The sequence below is a fragment of the Saccopteryx leptura genome, chromosome 1 (genome assembly GCF_036850995.1).
Source record: "Saccopteryx leptura isolate mSacLep1 chromosome 1, mSacLep1_pri_phased_curated, whole genome shotgun sequence".
In the NCBI taxonomy this organism is placed as follows: domain Eukaryota; kingdom Metazoa; phylum Chordata; class Mammalia; order Chiroptera; family Emballonuridae; genus Saccopteryx; species Saccopteryx leptura.
This window is the reverse complement of record NC_089503.1, coordinates 177,687,270-177,699,910: the sequence shown is the minus strand read 5'-3', so window position 1 is coordinate 177,699,910 and position 12,641 is coordinate 177,687,270. Positions and strand designations below refer to the sequence as shown.

At 43.3% G+C, this 12,641-nt stretch overlaps 1 protein-coding gene across 2 annotated transcripts in view; it reads left to right on the top strand.

Moving 5' to 3' along the window:
• CNST (consortin, connexin sorting protein) overlaps positions 1–12,641 on the top strand; it is an 89,371-nt gene that overhangs the window by 66,008 nt on the left and 10,722 nt on the right. For both annotated transcript variants that reach the window (XM_066381670.1, XM_066381679.1), the window contains exon 9: positions 2,396–3,285. In XM_066381670.1, the coding sequence (XP_066237767.1) occupies positions 2,396–3,285 (890 nt within the window). The remainder of the gene's footprint in view (positions 1–2,395; positions 3,286–12,641) is intronic.

Here is a 12,641-nt window from a genome sequence, read left to right as displayed (position 1 = left end):
CGGTTAAACATAGTGGATCAAACACTTAATCCCTCTTTTTTCTGGCACATCATTAGAACATCAGAAAGGGATTCTTAAAAGGCAGAAACCCACAAGGACAGGACTGGCAAGGGACTAGCAGCACATGTGCCAGAGAAGCTGGAAAACAGCTGGATGGGTGGCAATGGGCTTAGCACACCAGAGAAAGCCGAAAGCTGTGTCAGCAGGGAAGATGTTGGTTCCTGCCTGGAAGGTGTGGGAATCAGAAGTAGAGAGGGTACTTCTACGTCAGGAGGTAGGCTTGGACTGCCAACAGGCGATTGGGCTGAAAGACTGTTCAAGAAGCCCTGAGACTTTTCTGTCCCTCTCCACCAAGCAAGAGGTTTATTTTTTAGAGAACAGGAAACAGGATTTGTGGACTTAGACACAAGTCAAGGAAGGGGTATTATTATAGACAGTAAGGATGCAATGAAAATTTTATGGACTGAGTGGTGAGAACGTTAGCCTACTTTCTGCGCTTAGCATTTAGAACTGTGGCAGCCAGATCTTTTTCCCTCTCTGGGAAACTAGCAACTAGTCTAGGAGATAAAACCTCAAGAAACCATAGTAAGGGCCTCCAATGAATGGCCCAGCCCCCTGCCCCCTACCAAGAACTATTCTTGGAGAAGGCTTGCCTTTAATCACAGATTGTCTCATTGCCTCGTTTAAGAAAAACTCAAATAAAAAAAGATGGAGACCCAATCAGATAGACAAACCAAAAGAAACTCAGAGGAAACAAAATACAGAGAACAGATGAAAACTTTTTGTAAATTAATGAATATTATCACAGAGATTAGAGAAAATATTGTATATATGAAGGTAAGAATAAGATGTGTTTTTAAAAAGGTACAGTCAGAGAATTAAAGAAACGTTTATGGAAATTAAAATGTATGATGGCCAATAAAAAACAATTAACTAGAAGAATTGAAGGCTGACATTGAGTCTGTGTCCCAAACACAAAGAGATCCAAAAACAAAGAGATAAAGAGTAGGACAGATAAGGTCTAGTGATTAGCCCATGGGGCCAAAATCCTAATAATGAGCATTCTAAAGAGAGAGAACAGAAAAGGGCAGGGGACAGATTATCAAAGAAATAATACAAGAAAATTTCCCAGATTTGAACGTCATGAGTTTCCATATTGAAAGCCCCACCAAGGACCTAACACAAAGAATAAAAAACTTCTCATTTCAAGATACAAGGAAAAGAAGAATCTAAATCTTCTGGGAAGAAAATGTAGGTTACACGAGGTTGGTATTCAGAATGGTTGAGAAACTTGACCTTTCTCCTGGGAGCAAGACACGGGACAGCAGTGCCTTCAAAAGTGAGAGAAAGTGATTTCTGACCTAGAAAACTTTACCCTAGTTTTAGGGGTGAAGGAATAAAGATGTTCAGATGTGAAGGATCTTTAAAAAGTTTACCTGGCACGTGCCTGGGATCCAGAAAACAAGGTTTTCAACATAGAACCAAAGGGAATGCCTAGGATCACCAGGAAGGGAAATTAGGAGAAACACCTGTACTATATATACACCAGTCCTCGGGAGCAGCTCCAGGTTTGAGGCTCAGAAAGGGTATGGTTTTTTGTTTGTTCGTTTGTTTTTTTTGGTGTGGTTTTTTTTTTTTGGATTTTTCTGAAGCTGGAAATGGGGAGGCAGTCAGACAGACTCCCGCATGCGCCTGATCGGGATCCACCCGGCACGCCCACCAGGGGGCGATGCTCTGCCCATCTGGGCGTTGCTCTGTCATGACCAGATGGGGCAGAGGCCAAGGAGCCATTCCCAACGCCCGGGCCATCTTTGCTCCAATGGAGCCTCGGCTGCGGGAGAGGAAGAGAGAGACAAAGAGGAAGGAGAGGGGGAGGGGTGGAGAAGCAGATGGGCGCCTCTCCTGTGTGCCCTGGCCGGGAATCGAACCCGGGACTTCCGCACGCCAGACCGACGCTCTCCAGGGCCGGAAAGGGTATGTTTTAAAACTGGTAGATTGTCTGTTGGGACCTCTGTTGTAGTTATACAGCTGTCAGAGTTTAGAGATGCATAGTAAGTTGTTTTGTTTTTTTTTTTAAATGAAGTAATGAGTCTATTGTCAACACCAAGGAAAATAATGTGTAAATGAGAAAGAAAAATTTCTCAGAGGACGCAGTGTGGGTCAGTATGAATAATATTTACAAAGCCATAGTAAGGTAAACATTTGAAGATTGAATTGCCCCAAAGCGTGTTGAATTGTAATGGGAAGCTGGAGGCCCATATATTAAATAATATATCCTTGCAAACAGTTACAATATTCTGGTGTTGTACATGTTGCTTATTTTATATGTCCTTTTTCTTCCCTCCTGTACAAAGTGTTTCAAATCTCAAAACAGCTTGTTTTTCTTCATCTTCAGAGAGTGAAACTTGTCCTGGCATGGAGCCAAGTAGAGAAAGCCAGCAAAAAGAAGCGTCCTTGGGGAACAATCCCTGCTGTCGTCAGATGGCCAGCGAGGCAGATCCCCTGAGCCTTCCTGCAGCTGCAGGGACGGACCACACAGCGGAGCCACTCTGCAGTGCTGAAGCCACTCGGGAGCTGCACGCCCAGCCCTCAGAGACAGCCGGGAGCAGGTCTGGGACAAGCTCTTCGGAGGATGCTTGTGAGGATGAGAGCTGCTTGCAGCAGGCTCAGACCGAGGTCTGCCGGGATGGGGCCCAACTAGAGGGCGCCACTGAAGACCTCACGGTGTTATCCTCCAGCCATTCGATGATAGAGCCGTTGATTTTCCCAGGCTCTGACCACATACCTCCGGTGCTGCATTCCAAGGGGAAATATTCACAGACTCAAAGAAAAGAACTCCAGTTGCCACTTGAGGATGCTTCAGAGGCATTGCCCGCAGACCCACACGAGCACAACGAATTAAAGGAGCTGCAGCAACCTGATCTCACGGGTGGGGATGGAAAGCCCCCACCGCGGCAGGCCGGCTCGCTGGGCTCTGAGAGCGTGCTTTGTGGGAATGCTGGAGTCTCTGACTTAAGTGCAGGGCTGTCGGAGGCGTGTATGGCCCCAGAGGAACAGGGAGATCAGGACGCCCGGGTCAATAAAGAAACAGAAGACTATCTGAACAGCCTGTTGGAAGGATGCTTAAAAGATGCTGAAGATTCTCTTTCATGCGAAGAGGAAGATTCTGATGTCCCTCAAGATCTCTCTCCTGATGAAGCATCATACAGTCTACAGGAAAACCTGCCTTCTGAGGAGGGCTGTCTTTCTCTCGAAGATCTTGCAAAAAGGATAGAGATTGCTGAGGTACAGTTGAGATTTGATATAAGTACTATGAAAAGTAAAACAATGTTTAAGAGGCACAAGTATGTTATTTGCTTAGTGTTTATAAATTTCCCCTAGTCTCTACCACCAGGGGAAAATATAATTAATGTACATTTTTCATCATTAGGAGTTTTATTTAATGGTGGTGCTTATGCTTTGGGAAGTTATATTACATGCCTCGAGATATAAGCATGATGAATGCCATTTTTTATGATCCTGTGTCTTTTATTTGGCAGTCTTAGGAGTTGTGATCAAGATAAGATTAGTCACTTTCTTTATAAGGAAATCTCATTTTTCTTCTTTTACATTTGGAAGATAGAATATGTGTTCTCTGTTTCTTTCTCTTGTTAATGTATTTTTAATTCTTTGAAACAATATAATGGAATGAAGCAAACATTTAAGATACAGTGAGACTAGGAGATACTGGATGGATTTGTAAGCCCTTAAATTGGATGCTCTGAGTGTTCTTTTTCTTACAGTATTAATTTATAAGCTCTAGATTTGAACAAACAATACTTGCTACTTGACTAAGACAAATATTACAAATAATTCAAAGTTTTAAAGTTTTTCTAAAAGTAATGAGGCTAATCAATACCAAAAAAGAAAGGAGAGGAGGAAGACAGGATAAAAGTAGCCATCCTCCTTTGCTAATACAGTGTTTTAAAGTTCAGGAAAATAAGAAGAAAAGCTCTTTGATGGCTCTTGGGTGTGTCAGGTGCCAAAGGCACTGTGAGGAGTCAGGTGAGGCCCCTGGCATTTGGGGACTCCATGCTGCCTCACATTGCCACTTCACTGGCATTGTTTTTGAAATAGTATTTATGTAAAAAAAAAAAAAAAAAAAAAGAAATAGTATTTATGTTTCCATACTTTTGTGAATACAGGATACAGAACCTAGTTTCTGAATAACTGAGTATTCTCATGAATAGTATTTTTTGTGCCCTCAGGGACCACTGTGGCCCACTCTGCCTTTGTCCATGGGGCTGCCCTGTCCCAGTGAGTCCTCTGCTCTCTCCCAGATCTCACGTCTCCTGTCAGTGACACTGCCCTGCACATATTTCCTTACTGCCTGCCACTCTTTCTCCTACTGTGTCTGTGACAGAACACCATGCTCTGTTCTTCCTTCGCCAGTACCTCCCCTTTTTCTTGTCTCTCTGCTTTCATTTCCTTGTCAACTTCTGTATCCCTCAGCTCTGGGTTCAGGTGAGACTTGGCTTTGATCACTACCACCAACCCAGTGGAAGCATTTGTGGAAGTGTTTGTTGTGTTGTTGTTTTTTTTGTTGTTATTTTTTTTTTACAGGGACAGAGAGAGAATCAGAGAGAGGGATAGATAGGGACAGACAGACAGACAGGAATGGAAAGAGATGAGAAGCATTAATCATCATTTTTTCGTTGTGACACCTTAGTTGTTCATTGATTGCTTTCTCATACGTGCCTTGACCGCAGGCCTTCAGCAGACCGAGTAACCCCCTTGCTTGAGCCAGCGACCTTGGGTCCAAGCTGGTGAGTTTTTTGCTCAAACCAGATGAGCCTGCGCTCAAGCTGGTAACCTCAGGGTCTCGAACCTGGGTCCCTCCGCATCCTAGTCCAATGCTCTATCCACTGTGCCACCACCGCCTGGTCAGGCCTGTTGTGGTTTTTTTAAGCAATTGGATTCATCCCATAAAATGAAATAATATACACAAAAATCTCAGAGAACTAACAGTGTTTACAGTGATTCCCTAGTATCACACATTACTCATGTGTAAATGACATTTTTCTAGGTTTGGGAAGCCTTTTTGAATCCAGCAGCAGTTTTAGTGAGTAAAACGACAGCTTCCTCTCTGCAGCATTGTTGTTATGTACACAGGAGCATGACACACTGTCGTCACAAGTGTCATCTACACTGTTTTAAACAAGCATCAAAAACATTTGTGCTCGCCTGACCAGGCGGTGGCGCAGTGGATAGAGCATCGGACTGGGATGCGGAGGACCCAGGTTCGAGACCCCAAGGTCGCCAGCTTGAGTGTGGGCTCATCTGATTTGAGCAAAGCTCACCAGTTTGGACCCAAGGTCGCTGGCTCGAGCAAGGGGTTACTTAGTCTGCTGTAGCCCCATGGTCAAGGCACATATGAGAAAGCAATCAATGAACAACTAAGGTGTCACAACAAAAAACTAATGATTGATGCTTCTCATCTCACTTCGTTCTTGTCTGTCTGTCCCTATCTATCCCTCTCTCTGACTTTCTCTCTCTGTCTCTGTAAAAAAAAACCCCACAAACCATTTGTGCTCATTTCATAAATATTTTAAAAGTTTATCATGTGTATAGTGTCAGGAAGTTAGAGAGATTCACTCACTCTCTCATTTAGTGACTTGTGTGTAACTTGTGTGTGAGCACCACCATGTTACAGATATGGTGATTAAAATTTCAGGGCAGTACATGTACAAAGCCTTCAGTCCAACAGTATCTGACTCCAGGTCTTATCTGTTTGATGAATTTGAGTATCCCAGTTTTAAGGGAAAGATGAAATTTTATCACAATACACATCATATATATATCTATTTTTTTTTTTTTTTTTTGGTATTTTTCTGAAGCTGGAAACGGGGAGAAACAGCCAGACAGACTCCCGCATGCGCCCGACCGGGATCCACCCGGCACGCCCACCAGGGGGTCACGCTCTGCCCACCAGGGGGCGATGCTCTGCCGTGACCAGAGCCACTCTAGCGCCTGGGGCAGAGGCCAAGGAGCCATCCCCAGCGCCCAGGCCATCTTTGCTCCAATGGAGCCTTGGCTGCGGGAGGGGAAGAGAGAGACAGAGAGGAAGGAGGGAGGGGGGTGGAGAAGCAAATGGGCTCTTCTCCTATGTGCCCTGGCCGGGAATCGAACCCGGGTCCCCCGCACGCCAGGCTGACGCTCTACCGCTGAGCCAACCGGCCAGGGCCCATATATTTTCATGTCAGAACCCAAACCCCCTTTATTGAGGAACCTGATAATGCTAATACATCATTGACATGCTTGGTTCTGGAACCTGAAAGGATTGCATTATCTTTTTAAATTCTTCAGCTGTCCCTAGCATCAAAGTCTGAGAGAGGAAATCTGCTATACAAATTCAGGGTACATTCTGATCCAACCCCCTACTGCTAATCAGAGCCCATCCAGCCTATAATAAACTGTAACATGGGTGGGGGTGAAGGACCTGTCTTGTGTTCTAAATAAATGACACTCAAATATTGGATAAATTTTACTGAAATTAATTTATTAACTTTAACAGTAATCCTCATCTAAGCTTTGTAAGAAGTTTTAACAACAGGATATGCCACATGGAAAGAAACCATTTTCTGCATTAACATACACACGTGTAATCTATTTGAAGAGATGTCATATGTTCAGAAAACAATATTAAATGCTCCAATTTAAGTCATCTCAGTTTTTAGAAATAATTCATCATGTAATAACTGAGGATGTCTCTGCTTTGCCACTGCTTGGTTCTTTAGAAAGCTTTTAATTTGAAAAAGGGCGACATACGTTCCCTGCCCTCAGTCTAAATTGATAACATTTACTTAGCTATCTCAAGTCTACCTGTTTCATAGAACATAAAATAGGGGAGAACTTAAACTTTCTGACAGCCCAATGTTGCTCTTGGTTTGTCTTCAAAGAAACCATCTAATTGAAGTGACTTCTGCAGTTTTCATCTCTGTCTCTTGGCTAGATCACTGAGATCAGGGAAGTTAAGTTGCATTGCAACTAATCACCATGGATACCCTTACGAAGTTAAGATGGGAAGCTAGAACTAAGCAATACTGTTTTATAAAAGCATATTGGTAGCTATTCTGTGCATCTTGGACAAGGGAGCATCTTAGAAACAGTAATCATTGCTGTTCTGCCCAGAATGGCTCTTTGGAAGGGAGCAGGAGTCCAACTTCCTTACAGGAGAGGAATGGCAGTCATCCAGTAACTTCCAATGGGTTCATGCAAAATAGTTGACCCAGTATTTTGTAAGTGTCTAGAGAGTTCCCAAAGGAGAATCCACAGATTGCCTATCTTTTCTTTGTGCTAGAGAGTCTCATCTTGCCTTTCTTTTTTGTCCTGCTCTCAATTCTAATTCATGAGGTGTTTCTGGATTGTCAGGTCTCTTGCACCTAGCTCCTTTCCTTTCCCATTTTAACCGTTCTCTTAATTTGCATCTTTCCTGCCTCTTCCTGGACTTTTGTAGCAGCTGCATAAAGTTTTCCTACTCCTCATTGTCATCTCCTCCCCCTCCAAACTGTCTTGTATTAGCACTGTATAAGCTTACTGATATTCGAAGGGGTCAGTCAGGTGATAAAAGTAAATGAAATGACTTAGTTGTAGAGAGACAAGGAGAAGGTTCCCATGCCTTGTCTGGAGGTGTTCAGCTTTGTAAAACACTACAGATGAGCCTGACCAGGCGGTGGCGCAATGGATAGAGCGTCGGACTGGGATGCAGAGGACCCAGGTTCGAGACCCTGAGGTCACCAGCTTGAGCACGGGCTCATCTGGCTTGAGAAAAAAAAAACAAAAAAGTTCACCAGCTTGGACCCAAGGTCGCTGGCTTGAGCAAGGGGTTACTCGGTCTGCTGAAGGCCTGCGGTCAAGGCACATATGAGAAAGCAATCAATGAACAACTAAGGTGTCACAACAAAAAACTGATGATTGATGCTTCTCATCTCTCTCTGTTCCTGTCTGTCTGTCCCTATCTATCCCTCTCTCTCTGACTCTCTCTCTGCCTCTGTAAAAAAAAAAAATCACTACAGATGAAACAAACACACCAGAGGGTCTGGGTCTAACACATACATTCAGCTTAAACTTCTGCTGTCGAATATTTTTTGCCTTGTTAGTCTCTTCCCATGACTTCTTTTGGCTCCAGAATAAATGTTGTGCTGCTTGACTTGTTCAGGACTTGGCGATCTGGCCCAGTCTACCTTTCCAGCATCATCTCCTGCTGTTCCTTTGTACTTGGCTTATACTATAGTCAAGTTGGCCTCCCACAGCCTCCCAGATACACCTGGCATCTGTCACCTTTGATCCTTACCTTCTATGCCTTTCTGCTGTGGAGTGATGAGCCTCTTTTGCATACACTGCTTCCCAACCCTCAATGTCTAGGGCAGTGGTCGGGAACCTTTTTGGCTGAGAGAGCCATGAACGCCACATATTTTAAAATGTAATTCCGTGAGAGCCATACAATGACCCGTGTATGTTACGCATTATCAAATAAAAATTTGGTGCTTTCCCAGAGGACAGCTCTGATTGGCTCCAGCCACCCACAACCATGAACATTAGGAAATAAATGAATTGTAATACATGAGAATGTTTTATATTTTTAACATTATTTTTTTAATTAAATATTTGTCTGCTAGCCAGATACAGCTATCAAAAGAGCCACATGTGGCTCACGAGCCATAGTTTCCCGACCCATGGTCTAGCAGGGGTCCCCAAACTTTTTACACAGGGGGCCAGTTCACTGTCCCTCAGACCATTGGAGGGCTGCCACATACAGTGCTCCTCTCACTGACCACCAATGAAAGAGGTGCCCCTTCTGGAAGTGTGGCGGGGGGCCGGATAAATGGCCTCAGGGGGCCGCATGCGGCCCGCGGGCCGTAGTTTGGGGATGCCTGGTAGGGTGTGCCTTTTTAGCATGTGGAATACCAAGCACAGTGCCTGGCTCATGGTCAGTACTCCATAAATGCTAACTGCTGCCACTATTCCTTGATCACTGAAGTCCATAATGTTTCTCTTCAGACTACTCCTCTAAATGTCAAATGAGGGAGTGCACAGCGTCATTCCTCCTGAAGTCCTGGCTAGCTGTCGTCTTCCCTTGTTTTTATAGGACACCCACACATACACATACATGAGTCTTCTGCACTAAATTGCAAACTCCCTAAGGGTAGGGACCCTGTTGAATACATTTTTGTATTCTTGATAAAGCCAACACAAACTTTATAGCCCATTGTGAGTAACAGCCACCTCTACACAGTAAGACTTTTCTTTTTTAATTTTATTTTACTGAGTTCACTTTGAAAAATAAATAAGGGGAAAGCTACAGTATTCATATAAATATAGGTAGGTGTTATGTATCTGTAAATTGCTCATCTGTGTATTCATTTACTCTTGGGCACATTTATTGAGCACCTACTATATTCTAGGATACTAGTGAACACAGATCAAGCCCCTGTTCTCATGAGGCTTATGCTATAGAGGGAGAGGCACATAATAACAAATTCCTATAAAATAAACAGTATAATTTTCAGATATTGGTCGGGACTAGGAAGAAATCTCAGCAGGGCAAGGGGACATGGAGAGTCTGAACTGGTGGGGAGAGGGAGTAACAGGCTTTTGTAACCAGGGTGGAGGGGAAGGCACTGTGAGGACAGCAGGTGGGCCGGCACTGCTGGGCACAGTGAACAAGGAGGTGGTGGGATGTTAGGTGGCAGAGGTAAGCTGGAGCCAGTTCCTGAAGGGCCTTGTGGGGTCAGGGTAAGAAACTGGAATGAAATCAGACAGTGGGGAGAGGCGTGATGTGGAGCAGGAGAGTGATGGGACCTGATCTGTTGCCCAGCTGCTCTGTGGAAACTAGAATATAGAGAGGCAGGGGCCAAAGAAAGGAGAGCAGTCAGGTCGCTGCAGTTACTCAGGAGAGAAGTAATGCCTTTGAGGGTTCAAGGGAAGCAGTGCGTGTGGCGAAGATATATTTCTGCAGGAGGAACTGGCAGGACGTGCTGATGGAGAAGATCGGGGTTTGGTGGAGAGGACCAGTTATGAGGGGAAGAGAATCAAGAGTTCTGCTCTGGAGGCAACCTATCTAAGCAGTTTACTGGGGGCTGAAACATGGGGTGGTATCTTGACATTCTTACCATTTCTTTTCCTATTTTATTTTTATTAAATTGCTCCCTTTAAAGTATCTAGAATCTTAGATACATTATAAAACTCCTATTTTTATTTAAAACAAACCTTTTTCTTTTTAAATCTTTTATAAATTCCACGTGGACATACTTTGGCATCATTCTCATTTTCCTCTTTTTCTCCATATTGCCGAGTTATAAGAGGGCGTGTGGAGGTCAGTGTTCTTTCTGGAAGATGGCTCTCCTCCACATACCAGCCTCCTCTGGCTCCAGCTGTGACTTGTGTTGTTAATTTGTTATAGCAGTAACTATTACATTAGTCCACTTCCAGATTAATTGAATGACACAAAAGATCTTTCATCTAACCATCTTCTCCCCCATGTCTCTGTATTGATGGATTTAGCCATTAGTTTAAGTATCTTTTAGTAGAGGTGATGTGTAAGATGAAGATTTGTTACTAGAGCTATAAACTTCTTTGGAAAGACAAAGAAACATGTTAAATTTAATATAACAGATGATACTAATAAAAGCTTTTTATTAAATTTATTGGGGTGACATTGGTAAATAGGATTAGATAAGTTTCAGGTGTTCAATATTAAAATACATCTGCATTTTGTATTGTGTACTCATCACCCAAAATGTAATCTGTCACCTTATATTAGACCCCTCTTATATTCCTCTAACTCCCCCCATTCCCTTTTGGTTACCATGAGACTCTTTCCTGTGTCGATGTGTTTTTTGTTTGATTTGTTCATTTGTTGTTTTCTGTGTATATGCCACATGCAGTGAATCATATGATTCTTCTCCTTTTCACAAATGAAATATTGCCATTTGTAACAACATGGATAGGTCTTAAGAGTATGTATCATGCTGAGCAAAATAAGTCAGACAGAAAAAGCAAAATGTTAGTAGTCGTACTAAAATAAGATCTTTTTCACGTAGGGAAAAATGGGAGGAGGTTTAATCTTGAGGGTATATTCATACTCTGCCAGTAACTGGTGCTGCAAGTTTATGCCTGTTCCTGCAGCTCCTTCGCGGTAAAAGGGGGCTGATAATGCCTGGATGAAAGTCGTAAAGATTAAATGTGACGTATTATGTAAATGTCTTTCCGTTCACTAAATTATAGGTCTTATTATAGAACCCACATCTAAAGGAGCAGGCAGAGAACATCACTTGTTCCCCCATGAAGAAGACCTGTGATAAATTTGAGATGTGCTGCTACAGTGAAATTACTAGCACTTAAGCTGTTTTTAATAAGCTAATGTGACTTGTGAAAATTAATTCTCAAGTTAGTTGGAAACCAGACATGTGTTCATGTTCAAAATGTAACAGTCTTGAGGTCCTGGACTGAGTAAAGCCTACTTCATTAAAAGAATATTATTTGGTATCTAGTTTCTTTAATTTTGTGAAGAGGCAGTTCTAAGACCAAGACTTCTGAATGTTTATTTTGTCACAATTAGATTTACTGTGCACATAGAATTGCAAAATAATTTTGTTTTTATAGCCAGTTCATTCATAAAATGTTATTTCAGATGATCATTGATGTTTGAGGGAAGTGCAAGAGAACTACTTGTTTGCAAATACAAAGGACTAGGCCAGATGGATGTTTTGTTGTTGTTGATTTATGCACGTATTCGTTGAGTAAGTACCACCAAGTAACAATTACATTAATTACAGCTTAAACATCTTTTTTGTTCATAATGGAAGGGCTTTGTGTATTTTGTTTGGGTAGCAAAGAAATTTGGCAATTCAAGTGGAAAGCCAAATTTAGATTTTAAAGCTTTATATGTATATATATATATATATTTTTTTTTTTTTGAAATTTACAAACTCTTAACCTTTTAATATCAACGTTATGGTAAAAGGGGGACATAAGAATGTTTTTTAGCCCTGGTCAGTTGGCTCAGCGGTAGAGCGTAGGCCTAGCGTGCGGAGGACCTGGGTTCGATTCCCGGCCAGGGCACACAGGAGAAGCACCCATTTGCTTCTCCACCCCTCCGCCACGCCTTCCTCTCTGTCTCTCTCTTCCCCTCCCGCAGCCAAGGCTCCATTGGAGCAAAGATGGCCCGGGCGCTGGGGATGGCTCTGTGGCCTCTGCCCCAGGCGCTAGAGTGGCTCTGGTCGCAACATGGCGACGCCCAGGATGGGCAGAGCATCGCCCCCTGGTGGCTAGAGCGTCGCCCCTGGTGGGCGTGCCGGGTGGATCCCGGTCGGGCGCATGCGGGAGTCTGTCTGACTGTCTCTCCCTGTTTCCAGCTTCAGAAAAAGTGCAAAAAAAAAAAAAAAAAAGAATGTTTTTTAGAGTAGTTTGGAGGAGACACGTTTCTATGTGCCCTAAATCAACTTCCTACCCTACCTACAAACATGGGGCACTTTTTTTTTTTTTTTCTGTTTTTTTGGACTGAAGCTGGAAACGGGGAGAGACAGTCAGACAGACTCCTGCATGCGCCCGACCGGGATCCACCCGCACGCCCACCAGGGGCGATGCTCTGCCCACCAGGG